This window comes from Notolabrus celidotus, chromosome 6, assembly GCF_009762535.1.
Source record: "Notolabrus celidotus isolate fNotCel1 chromosome 6, fNotCel1.pri, whole genome shotgun sequence".
In the NCBI taxonomy this organism is placed as follows: domain Eukaryota; kingdom Metazoa; phylum Chordata; class Actinopteri; order Labriformes; family Labridae; genus Notolabrus; species Notolabrus celidotus.
The window spans coordinates 15,547,562-15,566,948 of record NC_048277.1 but is presented as its reverse complement, the minus strand read 5'-3'; the positions used below and the strand labels follow the sequence as shown (position 1 = coordinate 15,566,948).

The 19,387-nt window shown below is 41.2% G+C and overlaps 1 protein-coding gene across 1 annotated transcript in view; it reads left to right on the top strand.

Moving 5' to 3' along the window:
• Positions 1-19,387, top strand: part of pdhx (pyruvate dehydrogenase complex component X) — a 34,693-nt gene that overhangs the window by 684 nt on the left and 14,622 nt on the right. The window contains exons 2-5 of the mRNA XM_034685841.1: positions 4,708-4,791; positions 6,856-6,956; positions 12,714-12,925; positions 13,557-13,655. Of these exons, the coding sequence (XP_034541732.1) occupies positions 4,708-4,791; positions 6,856-6,956; positions 12,714-12,925; positions 13,557-13,655 (496 nt within the window). The remainder of the gene's footprint in view (positions 1-4,707; positions 4,792-6,855; positions 6,957-12,713; positions 12,926-13,556; positions 13,656-19,387) is intronic.

Below are 19,387 nucleotides of genomic sequence, written 5' to 3'. Positions count from 1 at the left end.
AGACCAGTGGTATTTAAGAAGTTGTCACTCAGTATTTCCTTCAGGCGGCTAGTTTTAGCTGACAAAAGGGCTAATTTCTGCCCATTATCACACCTGTTAGTATGGTGGCTCAATTTAGCTCTGCCCTGTCACTCAACCTTATATTAAATTATCCCTATAATCATTGTGTCACGTAGGTAAGAGTAGGCAGAGTTTAGACTGTAAGTTACATTTTTAAACCATGTATGAGCATGTTTAAAACAGAAAAACAAGCAGTCAGATGTGTGACTATTTATTAGTGACTAATAACATTGATGATGCCTTCCTTCTATCCTAATGTGCAACTAAGCAGAGGCATTGAGCAAACATGCACAGTACTACAGTCATGGCCAAAAGTTTTGAGAATGACACAAATATTACATTTTCACAAAGTCTGCTGCTTCAGGGTTTTTAGGTGTTTTTGTCAGATGTTTCTATGGTATAATGAAATACAATTAGAAGCATTTCATAAGTATCAAAAGCTTTTATTGAGAATTACACAGAATTCATGCAATAAGTCAATATTTGCAGTGTTGAACCTTCTTTTTCAAGACCTCTGCAATTCTCCCTGGCATGCTGTCAATCAACTTCTGGACCAATTCCTGACTGATGGCAGTCCATTCTTGCATAATCAATGCTTGGAGTTTGTCAGAATTTGTGGGTTTTTGATTGTCCACCCGCCTCTTGAGGATTGACCTCAAGTTCTCAATGGGATTAAGATCTGGGGAGTTTCCTGGCCCAGGGCCCAAAATCTTAATGTTTTGTTCCCCGAGTCATTTTGTTATGACTTTTACTTTATGGCAAGGTGCTCCATCATGCTGGAAAAGGCATTCTTCATCACCAAACTGCCCTTGGATGGTTGGGAGAAGTTGCTCTCGGAGAACGTTCTGGTACCATTCTTTATTCATGGCTGTGTTTTTAGGCAAGATTGTGAGAGAGCCCACTCCCTTGACCGAAAAGCAACCCCACACATGAATGGTCTCAGGATGATTCACTGTTGGCAAGAGACAGGACTGATGGTAGCGCTCACCTCGTCTTCTCCGAACAAGCCTTCCTCCAGATGCCCCAAACAATCGGAAAGGGGATTCATCAGAGAAAATGACTTTACCCCAGTCCTCAGCAGTCCAGTCCCTGTACCTTCTGCAGAATATCAGTCTGTCCCTGATGTTTTTACTGGAGAGAAGTGGCTTCTTTGCTGCCCTCCTTGACACCAGGCCTTCCTCCAAAAGTCTTCGCCTCACTGTGCGTACAGATGCACTCACACCTGCCTGCTGCCATTCCTGAGCAAGCTCTGCACTGGTGGTGGCCCGATCCCGCAGCTGTAACACCTTCAGGAGACGGTCCTGGTGCTTGCTGGACTTTCTTGGGCGCCCTGGAGCCTGTTTGGCAACAATTGAACCTCTCTCCTTGAAGTTCTTGATAATTCGATAGACGGTTGACTGAGGTGCAATCTTACTCGCTGCTATAAACTTCCCTGTTAGGCCCTTTTTGTGCAATGCAATGATGGCTGCACGTGTTTCCTTGCAGGTAACCATGGCTAACAGATGAGGAACCATGGTGTCATGCACCATCTTCCTTTTAAAGTGTCCAGTCACTCAGTCATGACAGATTGATCGCCAGCCTTGTCCTCATCAACACCCACACCTGTGTTAATGTGTGTGACACCTGTGTGTCATTGAAATTATGTTAGCTGGTCCTTTTGTGGCAGGGCTGAGATGCAGTGGAAATGTGTTTTTGGTGATAAAGTTCATTTTCAAGGCAAAGAGGAACTTTGCAATTAATTGCAGTTGAGCTGATCACTCCTCATAACATTCTGGAGTATATGCAAATTGCCATTATAAAAACTGAAACAGCAGACTTTGTGAAAATTAACAGTTGTGTCATTCTCAAAACTTTTGGCCATGACTGTACAATCACAGAGTATGCAAGGCTCTGAAATAGATGTCACCGACTATAATTTCTTCACTTTCAATCAGTGCAAGTATTTATATTAATGATGGCTTCATTCAAACTATATCAGAAGGGAAGCATAATGTAAGGGTTCAGAGACTGGTACACCTAACTGCGCTGAAGCCATCAGTTGTGCTATGTACAATCCCAGTTCCACCAAAGTTGGGACACCATGTAAACTCTAACCTTTCTTACCTTAGTTTATATTTAATTAAAATTGGTGCAAAGACAACAAATCAAGTGTTGAAACTAAAGAGTTTTATCGTCTGATAAAACATATATTCTCATCTTGAATTTGATCCTTGCACTTTCAAAAACGTTGGGACAAGCAAAACAAAACACTGAAAAAGTTGTTTAATGCTATGAAAGAAACCTAGAATAACATATCCAGAGTATTTAGGTAGGAACAGGCCAAAAAACAATACTGGAGTTCAGTGATCTTCAGGTTCTCAGGTGGCACTGTATCAAAAGCTGACTCTGTAGTGGAACTCACAGCATGAACTCAATATCAATTCCAAAAAACATTGTCTGATAACACAGTTAGTTCCTGCTTTCGAAATGCAGGTTAAAACTCGACCATGCAAAGAGGGAAACATATAAACATGATACAGCCTCTGAAGAGGAACCACTTAGCCTGTTATCAGCCCACATGTCCAAAGCCACTATGCAGGATGGTATGGGAATGCATGCGTACCCATGGCACGGGTTGCGTACACATCTGTGAAGCACCATTAATGCTAAGCAATTCATACAGGTTTTTAAACAACAACATGCTGCCATCAGGACAATGCCTTTTTCAGGGAACACTGCATATTTCAGCAAGACAAAGCCAAACTACATTTAGTAGTAGTATTAGTGTCAGGGTGCTAAACAAGCTTGCCTGCAGTCCTGATTTGTCACTTATTGAAAGTACAGGCACATCATGAATCAAAAAATGCAACAAAGGAGACCCCGAACTGTTGAGGAGCTGAAATCCTATATCAGTGAAGTATAGGACAATATTTCACTTTCAAAACTCCAAACAGGTCTACTCTGTTCCCAAGTGTTTACTGAGTGTTGTTAAAAACAGAGGTGATGTAACACAGTTGTAAACGTAATGATGCCCCTTTCCCAACTTCTTTGAAACATGTAACTGACATCAATCAGTCACATTTTTAGTTGCAACACTTTGTATTTTCTTTTTGCTATATTTTTAAATAAAAAATAGGGTTTAAATCATTTTCAAGCCATCAAAATCTGTTTTTGTCAACATTTACAGTGCCACAACTTTTTAGAAATGGGTTGTTACGTCGGAATATCTGCAGAGGAAACAGGTTATTAGTGTGAAAATGGTAAACATTTGTTAAAGAGCTCAACCAACACACATATGTATCAAAGAGTTATTCATATTTCACAAATTTCAACTGCTATTTGACTCTTTATCAGTGCTTTGATGTATTGATGAGAATCAGACAGAATGTTTACATATACACACAAAAAATAGAGAATCAGATAAACATCTAAAGAGTTAAAGGTTTTGATATTATTCTCAGATGATGAAGGAAAATAACAAATACACCAAAAATAGTGAGATATAAATAGTGAGATATAAATAGTGAGCCAGTCTGTGATATCCCCAAATATCCAGCAGATGGCAGCATCACACAACATGACCAGACACCACACAGGATTTGTGCGCTTTGATGGAAAGCTTAAAGTTTAGACCAAGGCAAGAAACTTAAAATGACCTTGATTGTCCTCTCTTCTCTTTTTACTTCCTTAATGTACTTAATATTGTGAAGTCCGGTACAATTATTAATGAGAAACAGCTGCTACATTGAAAATACCTTATGAGGTTGACTCCCTGTTTAATGTAATGGATTAATACTGATTTGTAGCGCTGTAATGATTGAATGATTAATGATTTTAGTCATTTTCCATGCAGTCATGCATGCAACATGTGCCAGTTCAAGCCTCTTAAATGTAGGGACTTGCTGCCTTTTATAATTACTGATTGTAGATGAGTTCTTTGGATTTTGGACAAAGAAGCAGTTTGAAAACATAATTTTAGGCTCTTGGATTGGTTTGTTGGGGTCATATTCAGTAATGAACTCAAAACAAGTGAACAAAATCTTGTGCTTCTTCTCATGTCTCTTTCTTTACACCATCATAAATGTTAACATAATGTGAGTAGCTCACAAGGCATGTTATTACACTACATGAAGAAGTGTTTCCTTTCTAGTCCTTCCATGTCTGGGTGATAAATCAGACTCTTGTCTTACGTGCAGCACTTCAGGTTAGTTGTAGTAACACTGTAGTGCCTCTGGCTGCCTGCAGACTCAGTGTCCAGCCCAGTGCTGTGTACCAGTTGAGCCCTGACCTTCTGAGTGACTGCATCTGGTGACAGTGACGGGGACTGTGATGGTAACTCAAAGACCTGCAATGGCACAAGCGCCCGTGCAGCCTCTGGTGCGGTGTCAAACAGGATCACAATTACATAAAGTGAACCTGCCAGCGTTCTTGCCAGCATTCATCTGTCAGAGCGGCCCTGTCTCTTCCTGTGATCTGCTTCTGAGTTGAACATGTTGCATGTCCTCGGGCCTTTTACAGCCTTACATTGTTACTTGTGGGTGTGACATAATATGTGTTGACACTCATGCAGCCTAGTTAATGCTGGAAAAAAAAATCTGGTCACAGGAAGGTTCTGTATATGATTTTTTTCAAAGATGCTAAATGTGTGATTCTCTCTCTGTCCTGCAGGTGTCAGCGCAGTCAAAGTGCAAATGCCGGCTCTCTCCCCCACCATGGAGGAAGGGAACATTGTTAAATGGCTGAAGAAGGAAGGTAAAGGAAAACACTTGGAAAAAGACTCAATTGCCAGCTCTCGTTACTACACTTCTCTGCTTTATTTCTTCAAACTAACACGCTAAAAACAACTTTATAGCAGGTTGCAGGTTCCGGCAGGTTTGTCCGTATAAATGTAACTCTCACAGTTCTGCCCCCTTCATCAGATCCAAAGAGCTCAGCATTTCCTTTTCCCCCCTCTCTGATGGACAAACCCTCGCACTAATCATTTACTCAATGACATCACATTGCTCTGTAAGGCAGACGCCTGAGCTTTGGAGCACCTGAGGGCCTCCTCTGGTGGGTAATTGGCTCAGAGAAACAGTGCAGTCACTATTCATCAGTGCTTAGCAACTCTGTTCAGCCAGGCAGCTCGGCCACTCACTCATTTATCAGGGAGGCGGCGCACTGAATTCTGATTGGCTGCCTGGCTGTGTTGCCATGTGCTGCTGTGGCTCGGGGTGAGATATGTATGCGTGTGTAAGTGAGAAAGGGAAGATTAATTCTCAGTGACAAGAAAAACACATCCAGGATGGGGTTGTTTTTTTTATCTGTACATTCATCACTGTGGTGCTAAAAGATCAAACAGAACATAGTCCATTTAACATTTGACTTTATTTCACAATTGATTTGTTTAAAGAACTTTTTTTTCCCATCTTACGAGACTGTTCATCCTCTGAAAACACTGTAACCAAAATAACCTCTTTTTTTTAGCAGGTCTGTTAACATAGCTCTGGGCTGCAAACCTCCATAGACTAAGTATCTTCTCAGTTGTTTTGCCCATCGCCTCTCAGTGCGAGCAGAGGTGAAAAAAGGCTGGGGGTCGCCTGTTTAATCTTTAATATTGCACATCACACCCAGCCCCTGGGGTCATTCGGTGTTAAAGCCTCATACAAATCCAATCTTGACTTCACTACTGCCTGCTCTCAGGGGCTTCCCACGTCAATACGCCCCGTGTGCTTTCCACCTTCCCCTCACCCATCCCCATTTACTTCTCCACTGACCGCCATGTTTCTATTTTCTCCCTCTGTCTTACACTGTTCCTTACTTTAAACAAAACCTTAAAACCTAATGCCTTTTTTTTTGTTTTAGACTCTAATTGGGGTTAACTTGTGAAGCACCGTTCTTTATTTCCCTACTACATCCCCAGGTGATGCTGACTCTGACTGCTTTTTCTAAATCGAACTGTGACCAGTAATCAGATATGAATAACCTTTGACCTTTGTGTGCTACTAAAATTTGAGCACATGGGCATATTTCACAAAAAAGGTTCAGTCATGTGGTGCCTGCTCTTGACATCTCTTGATGAATCTATAACTGTGAATTACTGCATAATCAAAACCCAAACAGTTTCACATTGAAGGTGAAACTGTTTCTACCATCAAACTAGACTTCTAAAAAGCATTTCATGTATAAATGAACCGTTCAGCTGACAACTTTGGATTCTCTTCTACTCTTCACTTTTCTAATGAGATATCATTTGTTTGTGTAATTTCAAATGAACACTAATTTGAGTTGTTGCATAAACAGGTGTACTTCAAATGAAGAACTGAACCATTGGCTCTTAATTGCCATCCTCTTTCATTGCTAAGCAGATGCTAATATATTCCAGCTTTCTAGCATAGTGGACCAGTGGAAATCTTCGGAGATTCTAAGGATCGGCGAAGATCTCCCTTTCCATCAGACACGCTGCATTTCCATATCTCACATTCTTTCCCATGAAACATTGATTAGGCCCTGCGTTTGATATGTAGGCCAAAGCCCGAGCACATACTTTCTTGCGTAACCTTTTTTGTCCCTTCAATGGAATTCTTTCCACCAATTTGTTCCATGTGTGTGTTCCCAGTGAAGGGCAGTTGTTTTGAACATAATGCTAATTATCATGATTCATTCATGTCCAGTCAGGGCTAAAATTAAACAATTTGCAAATGAACAGGAAGGTCAGGAACCTTTTGCATAATAAAAAATGTGGGGAATCGTGTGCTTTGAATGTTGAAAATGTTGATAGCAATTCAAAAGATGATGAACATTTTAATCTTTCTATGTTTTTATTTATTGTTCTAGGTGAGGCTGTAGCTGCAGGTGACGCCCTCTGTGAGATTGAGACGGACAAGGCTGTTGTTACCATGGAATCAAATGAGGATGGTGTCTTGGCAAAGATATTGGTGGGTGATAAGAACACACATTAACCTCTTCTGTAGGACATGATATAAGGGAATGTTTCTCCATGTAACAGGTTTACTTGAACCTTAATTACTTTGGTGTTTTACCTATGAAATGCTAAAATATTATGAATTGCTGTGAATATTTCACTTCTATTATTATTTATTAGAACCTCGTTATGTACATGAGTGCTGGTCTTATAAAATGAAAGGGTAGTCCCACAGAATGTAGTCCTGTTAATTTATGCGCACATGTTGTAGGGTACCTTCTTTGCGTGTGCTAATTGGCTACGCTACAGTGATAGCAAAGCTTTGACAAGGTGTCTTCAGTGACAAATATTTCCCTCCTTCCACCCCCTCATCAGGCTGTTTGTCTTTTGAATTTTTAATAGGCTGCCAAAGACGGAGCGATTGCTTGTCTTTCATCAGAACACCACCACATGTTCCTCCTCCTGAACACAGAAATGAAGATGTTTTATCTTCTTTTGCATGTTTGACTGATGTGCAGCGTGTGAAGTGGGAGGAGAAGGCGGCCATTATTTTCCAACTATTTAAGCAGCATGTATAAAAGCTCAGTTTTGTTACTTGTGTTTTTTTACTTAGAGTTTACGGTAAGTTGTTCCTGAGTGTGTTCTTGTGCCTGCAAGAAAGCTCCATCATGCCACAGAGAGTTACTCGCCAACAACACAGGTTCCCAGGCCATGTCTTTTTGGACGTGCTCACATTCAGGACAAGCCTGAGTGAGTGGGGCCCTGTTAGATTAAGTATTCTGTCTGTCAATGCAACCTTGACAAAAAACAAACACATCCACTTTGCGGTGTTACAAATGAGGTGAAACGATAATCATTGAGAATACACACTTTTGTCAAGGATGCATAGGCACAAATAAAATAAAGCGTTATCAATCATTAAATGATCAGGGGGATTAATGTCTGATAAACCAAAAGCCTTTAGTGTATTTTTTATGCCTCTTGCATCCATCCTTCCACACCCCCTTACTCTATCTTTTCCTTCACCACTGTGGGGATGAGGTAGTTTCCATAGCAACCACCCAAGAATTGGGGGTAGGGGGCTTCGGAACTGAATCTGACAGAGAAAGATGGTCTGCATTAGATAATCCCCCATCTCTCTCTCCCTATCTCTCCATGAGGGAGGGTGTGTGTATCATTAATAAGAAAAACAGCAGCTAGTGGTGGTGTGTCAAAGATTTGCATGCTCCCCTCACACGGCTTGGCCAGTGTTGCATCCACTTTGTTTGGGTCAGAGTGCATTAGCCCTTAGTGGTGTAATTGCGTCTCTTCAAGCAGCCAGTAGGTTTCTAATTTAGAGGCTACTATAATTACCTCCTCTGGCCAAATGCTTGGACAGGCTTCTGTGTACGCTGGACTTCCTCCGCTCCACAGGGGTTATTTATGGGGGTCAAGTACTGCTATGGCCCTCTACCAATTTCCAACCATTGCTCTTGGGGGTTAGAAAGCAGGGGATAGATCCTGTGGAGGCTGGGGGAAGGAGCACCAGCATCATGAACACAGATTACTGTATCTCATCATACTCTTACTACGTTGCTCTACCCTGACCCGGGGGGCTTCAATCTAAAAATCTGCCCTCTGTACAATCAATCATAGCCTGTAGGAAATGACACGCTTGTGTTCACACTTATATACTATAGATGTGGCTCTTCTGTGTTTATGTGTTACATGTGTGTGAAGATGAATGCTACCAAGTTTAAAAACGTGGATGCTCATCTAGAAATGGATTGATAGGTGCATCAGGAGGTAGTTGAGCATGGATGAGTTGGTGATTTATTTAATGAATGACACGACAGGGAAAGACTCAAAGATGTATGGGCACATTGATGAAGACATCCAACACATTTCGCAGTACTTACCTGTCAGTTTCCCATTTGTCACTCCCTTTCCCCTCCTCTTCATCACCAAACACTGTCATCCAGGAGATCAATTTGTCAATTGGTGGTATAAATCACTCTCTAACCTTGCCACGTTCTCAGGTCAAAGCAGGTGAAAGGCCTGTGGTGAGTGCTGCAGAATCTCTCACCAAATAATTTCAACATATAAGCACATAGCCTGTAGGCTGTTTGACAGTGAGCTGAATTTTCCTTCTAGAAAGAGCAGCAGTGAGTGCACGGGGGAAAAACAGCAGGTATTGATAGAACAAAATATTTTCATGGCATCTAGCCTTTGGATGAAATAAAGTGGAGCACAATAGAAAACAGAGCAAACATAAAGATAAATGACAGTTTCCTTGATAGTTTAAACCCACAATGTTGTTATGTGGCTAGAAAGCTAAACAAACATGGAGCTCAGAGGGAAAGAGTTGACTTGAGGGCTGCAGGTTGAACCGAGGCTTTGTGTCTTCACGTGTGAGATTTTATTGGGCTTGGAGACTGTTACTACCAGTGAGATGGATGTAGCTACAATCCTCTTTGTGTGATATCTGTCATGCTCCATTGATTGGTGACAAGCCTCCTCTCACTCGTTAAACAAAAGCTCTCCCTTTTTTTTTCTGTTTATGTGCTTGTGTACGGGTCACATCCATTTTCCTTTTGTGGTTAAAAAAAGATCTACTCACAAACATCCAGAGCCTGATCCACCACAAAAGCTGTTCAACTTTAAAGACATTTTAATAACTGCTGAGACTAAGCTTATTATTACTGAGCTGTTAGACTCTCAGGGGGCTTTTATGCCTGTAAGATAAGAGTTTCTGAAATAAGTAGGTTAAACCTCATAAATGGTTTGGTCTGACTTTTTAATATCATTAGCCTTGCTGATGGGCTCTGGAGAGGTCCCAGAAGAGCTCTATGTGAGATCTAGTAGACTTTGCACAGGGAGATTGTAGCCACAGAAAAGACTAAAGGCTTAATCATGCTTGACGATTGTCTCTCTACACAGTTATGAACCCAGTTTTTCAAAGGTGACTCCTACAACAGTGCATGAAGATCAGTGATTACACGTAACCTCATTTTATCCAATCCAAGTACATAAAGTAATCATTGTAAGGGTGAAACTGCTTTGCAAAAGGTTGTACTGGACATTAATTTTGAGCTTGTATTGCCTTTTCTACATGTGTATGCTGCACCGCTCTATCATGACTAAAGAAAGGATGGAAAGAATAAATAGTTATTCAAATTCCATATACTACAGCCTAGGTGTCTAAGCACCCCACATACAGAGGCCACAGTCCTCGTCGCAGAGGTCGCCGGTTCGATTTCCGGGCGGTCGACCATTTCCAGCATGTCTTCCCCCACTCTCTACTCCCCACATTTCCTGTCTCTCTTCAGCTGTCCTATGAAATAAAGGCAAAAAGGCCAAAAATATAACTTAAAAAAAAAAAAAAAAAAAAAAAAAGATCCATATACTCATTCAGTTAACTTGCTTACTCGGCAGCATTTTTCTGAACCCAACTTTTTTAAACATGCAGTGTATTTCAACCATCGCAAGAGGCTGAGTGTAGGTGCCAACCATATACAGTGTGTTCTGTAACCATTTGATGGCAGTGTTGAGCACCACACGACTGTGTCCCAGGCATTCATGCATTTTGTATACAGTGCATATGAAATTACTGAGAGAACCTACCCAATTAGGGTTAGCATTATGGTGATGGTGTGTGTCTCCCTCAAATGCCACCAGAAAACACATTTACAACTTTCACTTTTGTACAAAAAAACAACAAGAAAGCATTAATTCACACTGATCTAAGGAGAAGTATACATATTTGACTTCCTGTTTACTGCTGGAGTGGCAGTAAACGGGAAGGAGCACAGAGACCCAGTTAAGGATTTAACTGCGGCTTCCCAGCTGACTTGTCGGTCTATCATTATATCGAGCTTCGAGTTCCACTGTACATTGTCTTATCTATTTCCTTCAGATTTTACAAACACAAGAGGCCGTTTCAGAGACATTTCTGAGCTGATACAAACCCATGTGAGCAGGTTTTCCTAGGTGTATTACTTTTTGCAGTATTTATAGTCAAAAGGATTCACTGGCACCAAAATCCTGACACATCTTGTGGTTGTCATCTGCTGTACTGTTCTGCTTGTGTCAGTCAGACCTCATACCATCTTGTGACTGTTAATGATGACGCATGCGCACATTATGGCGTGTGTGTAAGCATGTCTCACTCCTTTGAATAAATGGAGTATATCATGGAGCTGTCGTTTGGTCGTTCAACATCTCCAGGGATATGATTTCCTCTTCATTTACACACAGATACATCAATGGCTGTCTGACAACATATCACATATCACAGCATTGCTTGTGTCATGACACTGCAGGCACTACTCCTGTAGAGTCCCTACATGTGGATAATTCCTCTGGGACTTAAGCGAGGGAATAACATTGGTTGGGATTTCCATGAAAGGGCCATACACTCCCCCACAATACCTGATTTCCACAGCTTCCGTGTGTTCAGCATTCAAGGTTCAGTCTTTTTCAAGAAGCTATTTCACTGGTACCCTGATAGCTAGCATTGTAATGCTGCTTAATGGCTCAGTCTGCAAGTTGAATTGTTCATTGTGTGTCTTCAGCTTTGTGACCTTGCTGCAGGTCAAAAGGCTCTACATGGACCCAAATTAGTCCAGAATAAGCATGTAAACATGCGCAGGTGTTCAAATATATCCTGCTGTTCCTTCAGCTAGGTGGGTATGATTATTATGGTGCTGCTTTTGATTTTGTAAGCCTGCTAGAAGAAGGGGGTTGGGGCGGAGTATGCTGATAACCATTAATTTACTGATGTTCATATAATTTTCTCTATTTTATTGAGAAATGCACCTGATTTTCTCGTCTGTTAGTTGTTACAAATTGTAGGTTATCAGCTTTTGACTGATTATACTATATTACAGGCATCCACTCACCCACTCAACTGCCGCATGGCCTCTGGGAGGAGATATAGAGTCCCTTCATGCAAGAGGGGCCCCTGAAAAAGTGTAATTGCCTCAGTCACAGCACCCCTAAATGCAAACTGCTAAAGATACTTTATGTGTACAGTCTTTGTGTTCTATGTAATGTTTTGTATGGTGAGATGACTTAAAAGCTGCTGTAATGGTTTTCTGTGAAAATGACTAGCTAACTAGCAAACTGGTGCAAAATTTGTAAAGAGACACCGCCCGATCAGAAATGTCTTTTCCACTTTGTGGCAGTGGGTTTCTTTCTTCCTTTCTTCTTGTAGCCACCCTTAGGAGGCAGTTCACTGAGTGGGTACCTTTTGAAAAGAGATGAAGTGCAGCAGCACAGCCCTGTGTATTGTGCCTGGCCTTTCATTTGCACTGATCAATATTGACTGAGGAACAACACCTTTGAGCTCGGGGAGAGCGGCAAGAGGCTTGCAATGGATTTGGATTACTCCGTAACAAGATAGTGAATCAATAGTTGACAGCTTCGAAAAGCATGAAAATATATCAGTGGCACTACAGGAACCCATTCGAGCACAGTCAGGTTTAGTGTGTATTTGTTTTAGGTTGACCGGAAGAAAATGAAATGAGTGCAATTGATTTAAATGTGAAGGCAGTTTCATTTTTAAGAGCTTCCCTGTTAAGGTCTGACAGAATGTTACTCTGCTCATATTCAGTGAACTAACCTCATATTCACTTTCTCCGAGAGGCTTTTTTATTCTTTGCTTCAACATCATACATCAGAGGACCTTCACCTTTTCATTCCAGCACTCTTATATGCACTTATGAAGTGACTGCACTCGTTTGAATTCTCTCCACTCACTGTATAAGTGCCTCTCTCGCCCTCTTTACAGATGGAGGAGGGCAGTCGCAACGTGCCCCTTGGCACTCTCATCGCCCTCATGGTGGAGGAAGGGCACGACTGGAAGCAGGTTGAGATCCCCCCTTCAGATGCTGCAGCTCCAACCTCGGCTCCACCTGCTCCACAAGCAGCCGCTGCCCCAGTTGTGGCCGCAACTGCCGCTCCCTCTCCACCTCCTCCTCCACCAACAGCCGCATCAGGGCTGTGAGTCTGACTTTCCTGCTTTCTTTTTCAGCTGAAACCATACATGTCTATATTACTTTGGAATAAGCAATGTTACCTGTTTTATGTTTGTAGTAGATAGAAAAAAAAGTCCCCCTTGCTCACCACAGTGTCACAGACTGTAGTCACAAAACTTAATGGTGAAATTGAAATAGCAGAAAAGGCATGCTATCATTGCTTCAAGTGACATAAAGACTGAACCAAAGCTCATCCCATTTGTGTTCAGTGTAAAGCCATGCTGAGTTCACATTACATGATCTACCACCATCTGGTGTGCCAGTAAAGAAAAACCTTCTCTATTCACATGCAAAAATGTTTCAGGTCCTACCTACGTCTGTTCACAGGATAAATACTGTGGAAAGAGAAAGAGCCACTACAGAACACATAGGGCCTATTTTTTATGCAAAGTTTTGAAGCTTAGTAGGTCAACATATTCAGATTTGCACTGACTTCAGTATGACAGGGTGAGAGATGCAAGAGGAAAGTGCAGTGCAGCTGGCATAGTTATTTAGTAGCTGTAGTAAAGGGTTTGGACTACATTAATGCTGACATGTGAATTTGAATAAAAAACTAAGCCATGCCAATTGTGCCTAACTCTCCTTTCCATGTCTAGGTTACGACTGAGTCCAGCAGCTAGACACATCCTGGGCACGCATGGTATAGACCCCAAACTAGCCACGCCCACTGGACCAAGAGGGCTTATCACAAAAGAGTAAGTATCGATTGGATGAGCTTTAAAGAACTCTATTCTGTAACCAACTACCATACTTCCCTGCCCACAAACATCAGTTCCTTATTAGAGAGTTTCAAGTTATAAAAGCAGAACTTGTTGGGGCATGGTTTCACTTGATTGGTAGAGCAGGAACCCCATGTACAGAGTCTAAATTCCTCATCACACTGCTTTTGAGATGCATGAAAATCGATCTTTAAAAAGAAAAAGCAAAACTATTTGCATCTATGTAATGATAATGCTGAATATACATACTTTTTAAACTTTTTAAGTGCAGTTTTATTTCATACATTTGTGGTTGTAGTTGTAATAAAATGATAAAAACTATTTAAAAAAAGCATATAACCTTAGAAACCTGATGATGGATTGCCTATCACAGTGTTTTTGACCATGACACCAAACTGTGTTTACCATAGACTGTATAAATAATGGACTTAGTATCTTTAACGTCACCCATCTGTTCCTGAGTGCTGTTTTGAAGCCAATCGACGGTGGTAGCTATATTGGAAATGCGGAACTCAACCAGGCAGAGTGTGACGTAAAGGGGCGGGGTTTGAGCCTCCTAGCCAACAGCTTTGTGTTCCCATCCAGCAAAAACTTGTAATCTTAATATCTTCTTAACCGTTGCGTTAGAAAAAAATTCACCCCCGTACGTGTGCGGATAGAGAAATTAGCAACGTAGAGACAAGCCGTTTTTTGAACCATGCTGTAAACATGTTTATTAATGCTGCAAAGATCAGCTTTTTTGAATGGGTGTCTATGTGGTTTCCGGTGTTTCTGCAGACAGCCTCAAGCGAATTTTCGATGAATTGCAGTTTATAACACTTCCGCATGGGCTTCATAGTTTGAGACCGGAGGTTGCCGCTTTGTGTTGACACAGGAAGTCATGTGTCACCAGAAGCTGATTCTTTGATATTGGATAGGTCAAAGGGCACAGATGGGGAGGGACCCCTTGAAGCTGTCCTAATACTGTAGTGTTTCAGAAAGACAGAGGTGTCGACCGGAGCAGTAGAGGTTACAGCCACTGTGTAGGTGGTGTAAATACAATTTTAGTGAAAGTGAAAAAATGTGGTGTTGAAGATATCAGGTGCTTTAATCCTGTTACGTGGTGAGTTCACACTACATAAAGCTGTGACCACACACACAATCTCACACACAGCTCTCGCGCCCACCTGCTGTCTGCAGGGATCTGATGAATACTCTTGTTACCCACCTTACACCCTGCTGGGGAATCTCATTAGGCAACGCTGGTTGCCATAGTTACCCAGTATCCAGGACCCATGGGTGACCATAGAAACGCAGACCATACGTAAATGATAAGAGCCTCGGATGGTAGAAGAAAGATGTGTATAAAATACCCTGAAGCCAAACCCTGCTAACTTTGAAAGATTACACAGTAACAAGTCTTTCCTCTGAAAAGTAAAGTATTAGCAGGAAGATTTTTAAGTTTAGTAAAAAATCTCATAATTTTCATGTTTAGCTGAGTAAGTGTTTCATATTAAGCTCACTACAAAAGAGTCTATTTTCTAAGAAATCTGATGACAACACTGTCACCAACACAAAACAACAAAACAAATTAAAAATACAAAGTATCCTGAAAGTAGTGAGGGAACACAGTGGAGAAGAGTCTGTTTCTTTTTTCTGTCTCTTGATCTTTTGGCGTTAAGCTGTAATTAATTGTCAGTGTTAATAAACGCAAGCATGCTTTGCGCTGCAGGGTTGTCAACATGATTTCTAGGTTTTGAAGTTTAAACTGTTTAATTAGTGAGGCAGTTTTAATCATTCCCCAATGTTTTGTTTTGTCAGACTGGCAGTTTGAGCGCTCAGTTACCTCTCCTGGTGTTGGACTCAGCTTGCCAATTCACTTGCTGACACCTAGACTAGCTAATTAGACCAGCAAGTCTGCAGAAAGGGTGCTAAAAGAAAGCAGAGGAAGGTTCTTCTACCGGATTTGAAAGACTCCTCCTGACGCACAGAAGTATAAAAAAAACAGTGTACATCTTTGCAGAGAAGCAGAGTAAATCACATGATGTTTTTCCAAAACAGTTTGTTGGCCAAGCCACAGACAGAGAGAAATGCACAAAGCTTTACTTTTGTGGCACTACTTTGCTTGATAATGGACTTTTTTCTTTTTCTATGTGGACTTCCTGTTTGATAAAAGTTTGCACGTGAAGAAGTAAATGAAAAAACATTTATTGAAATTTTTCCAAATACCCTTCTTTATACGTAGCTCAGGCCTCCAGTTAGTTGTCACTAAGCTAACATGAAGTCATAAGGTATTCTGGAATGTTTAGCCAAAGCTCTGCAGTCTGTTCATGTAGACAGTATGTGATTGCAATTTAGCCAGATGGATTGTGGACATAGCAAACTTATACTGTCATTTTAAAGCATGTGATATCCCATCCTTTTTCTCCTTGCCATTGTCTCCTGAATGTGTAGAAATGTTTCGTTTAATCTGTTTACCGAATTGCCAAACCTTAGCATAAAGCTGTGTTGTTTGACATGCACATTATATCCTTATATGGGCCAAGCTCTTTTAAGAGAGGGCAGAACAGACTCTATTTCCCTTCCTTTGTCCTGTGGCACATCAGATAAGAATGAAAACCAGGGAAAGGTGCCCCACCCCCCCACCCCCCCACCCCCCTTGCCCCATTCCTGCCTCCGCTCTACTGAGGCCCCTCCATGGTTGTCATGAATAACAGAGGTCACGCAATTGAGGAATGAGCTCATAGCATGTTACATAATCCAGAGCTAGATGTAAGTACAGTTTGTGCCCAAGTAATGATATGTATATCAATACTTTTTGCTTTATCCTTAATCATTATCATAAAAATAGATATTAGCCAAGAAGCAAGGCTAATGTTTTAGAATTACACGAGTGTTTGCCTTTATTTCCCTACAGACTGAATGAATGTATGACTTTTCACTAAGTAAACACAAGGGAAATGCTACCATTTATGTGAGGATGATTACTGTCAAGAATCCATGAGATGTGTAAAGAATTAGTTCAAACCGGATGCACGCAATGATCAAGAACAAGTGAGTTCATTTGAACAGGCTGGCATTTATATAAATATTCAGTGATCAGATATCTAGATGTGCTGTATGTATCATACCTTTGCTGCATACTTTAGTTAATGGCACAACTTTGACAGAACGTGGTTGAAAGGCACAGGAGAGTCGCACCGAGTATTTTTTAATGATGTGCTTGGCCTTGACCAACACAGGTATCCTTTGGAAGAGGTCGGTCTTGATCTCTGGCTCTCTGGTGTGCAAACTACTAATTTAATCCTGAAGTATTCAACAACTATACATACGGTGTGATTTGGGTGAATCAGAAGTCTAATGGTACAGATTAATGCGGCTGTGTTAAAGAGGGAAGGACTCTTTCAGAAGTTGTTATACTGTTCTGAAGTCACATGTCGATGACACATGGATGGTAATGTTGTCTTTTTTATTTTACATTATAGCTTCCTCACTTAGGCTACGTTCACACTGCAAGGCTTGATGCTCAATTCAGATTTTTTGCTCAGATCCGATTTTTTGTTTGCCTGTTCACAATACCATCTATAATGTGACCTGTATCCAATCCCAGTGTGAACTGTTTGCGGCTCCGAACTGCCCGCATGCGCAAAAGAACAGTAACAATGACGTCACATGCAGCTGTTTCACAAACGTAAACATGGAGGAAGTCAGCATTTTCTCATTTTGTTACAAAGTTTTTGTGCAGTGGGAGCCGGAGAATGAATAACCAGGTGCGGAGGAGGTCCTGTATAAAGAAAAAGAGAGCCAAATTGCTTGTTTAGCCTTTTTGAGGAGCTGTGGTCGCAAATACGATTGAAAGGTCTATGTGGATGCGGACACGGAGTCAGGAGTGGTGGGTCTGCGACGTTAATAGTTTCACAGAGACAGAGTTTATTCAAAACTTGCAGATGTGGAGGGAAACTCTCAATTACATCTGTCAGTGGCTCTCCCCAAGACTCCTTCGGCATGACACCCAATTGCGGCACTCCATCATTGCTATCCGATTTTTTCAAATCAGATTTAGGCCAGATTTGAGTGTTCTCACTGCCTCTACAAAATCTGACCTGGTCACTTGACCCCAAAAAATTTGGATGGGCCACATTTGCCTGCAGTGTGAACATAGCCATAGTGACTGTTGTTTCACCACCACAACTTCTAGCTAAAGCACTTCATTGCAAAACGTTTTCCTACTCAGTGCCAGTTCCTCATTAGTTTTTGTAGGAATACTTCCTCTGTATAGTGATGATTCTCCCTCTGTATAGTCAGCATCTCTGTTTAAAGTTATTCTGTTTAGTGGATGTTAAAGGATTGTAAGTCCTCAGCTGTCTCCATTTCCATCCTAGGTGGCAGTAGAAGGCAAAGTTTATTCATATGTGCAAATTCTGCACTCATGTGCTGTGCTGTGTGTGTGTGTTTCAGCGGCCCCTTTTTAATATTCCGCTCACCCTCTCGCAGTCTTTCAGTGGCTTCCTTGCTTTGGTTGTCAGTGAGGCTGTAAACGGTTGTTGTGAATAGCACATGCAAGCCAGCTACACAAAAGGTATCTATGGTGTCACGGTCGGATGGTCGCTGTAGGCTGCTGTTGACTTGACTTCCTTTTAGTTTTATGTTGAACATTTTTCATGCAAGCTAGTGAAGAATTACTCAGGTTTTACATACAGTGGATATCTAAAGTGTACACACCCCTGTTAAAATGCCAGGTTTTGTGATGTAAAAAAATGAGACCAAGATAAATCATGTCAGAACTTTTTCCACCTTTAATGTGACCTATAGCATATACAATTCAACTGAAAAAAAATTTGAAATCTTTTAGGGGGAAGAATAAAAACTGAAAAACTAAAATAATGTGGTTGCATAAGTGTACACCTGTCATAATTTAAAGTGACTTTGATTAATCCCAATAAAGATCAGCTGTTCTAGGAGGATTTTCCTGACATTTCCTTAGTTGCATCTTCCAGCAAAAACCCTGATCTGCAGAGAGCTTCCAAAGCATTAGAGGGATCTCAGTGTTGAAAGGTATCAGTCAGGAGAAGGGTACAAACATGTTCCAAGGCATTAGATATATCATGGACCACAGTGAGGACAGTCATCATCAAGTGGAGAAAATATGGCACAACAGTGACATTCAGAGAACTGGACATCCCTCCAAAACTGATGAAAAGACGAGAAGAAAATTGGTCAGGGAGGCTTCCAAGAGGTCGACAGCAACATTAAAGGAGCTGCAGGGATTTCTGACTAGTACTGGCTGTGTACTACAAGACGGAAGCCTTTTCTTATGAAGACAAACATCCAAGCACGGCAAAATTTTTCAAAAACATACATTAAGTCTCCCAAAAGCATGTGGCAATTTTTTTATGGTCTGATGAAACCAAGGTTGAACTTTTTGGCCATAATTCCAAAATGTATGTTTGGCGTAGAAACAACACTGCGCATCACATAAAGAACACCATACCCACAGAGAAGCATGGTGGGGGCAGCATCATGCTTTGGGGCTGTTTTTCTTCATCTGGAACCATCTGGCCTTAGTCAAGGTGGAGGGAAGTATGAACAGTTACAAACACCAATCAGTTTTAACACAAAACCTCCAGGTTTCTATTAGAAAGCTGAAGATGAAGAGGAATTTCACCTTTCAATATGACAACGAAACCGAAGCATACATCCAATTCAACAAAAGCATGGCTTCACCAGAA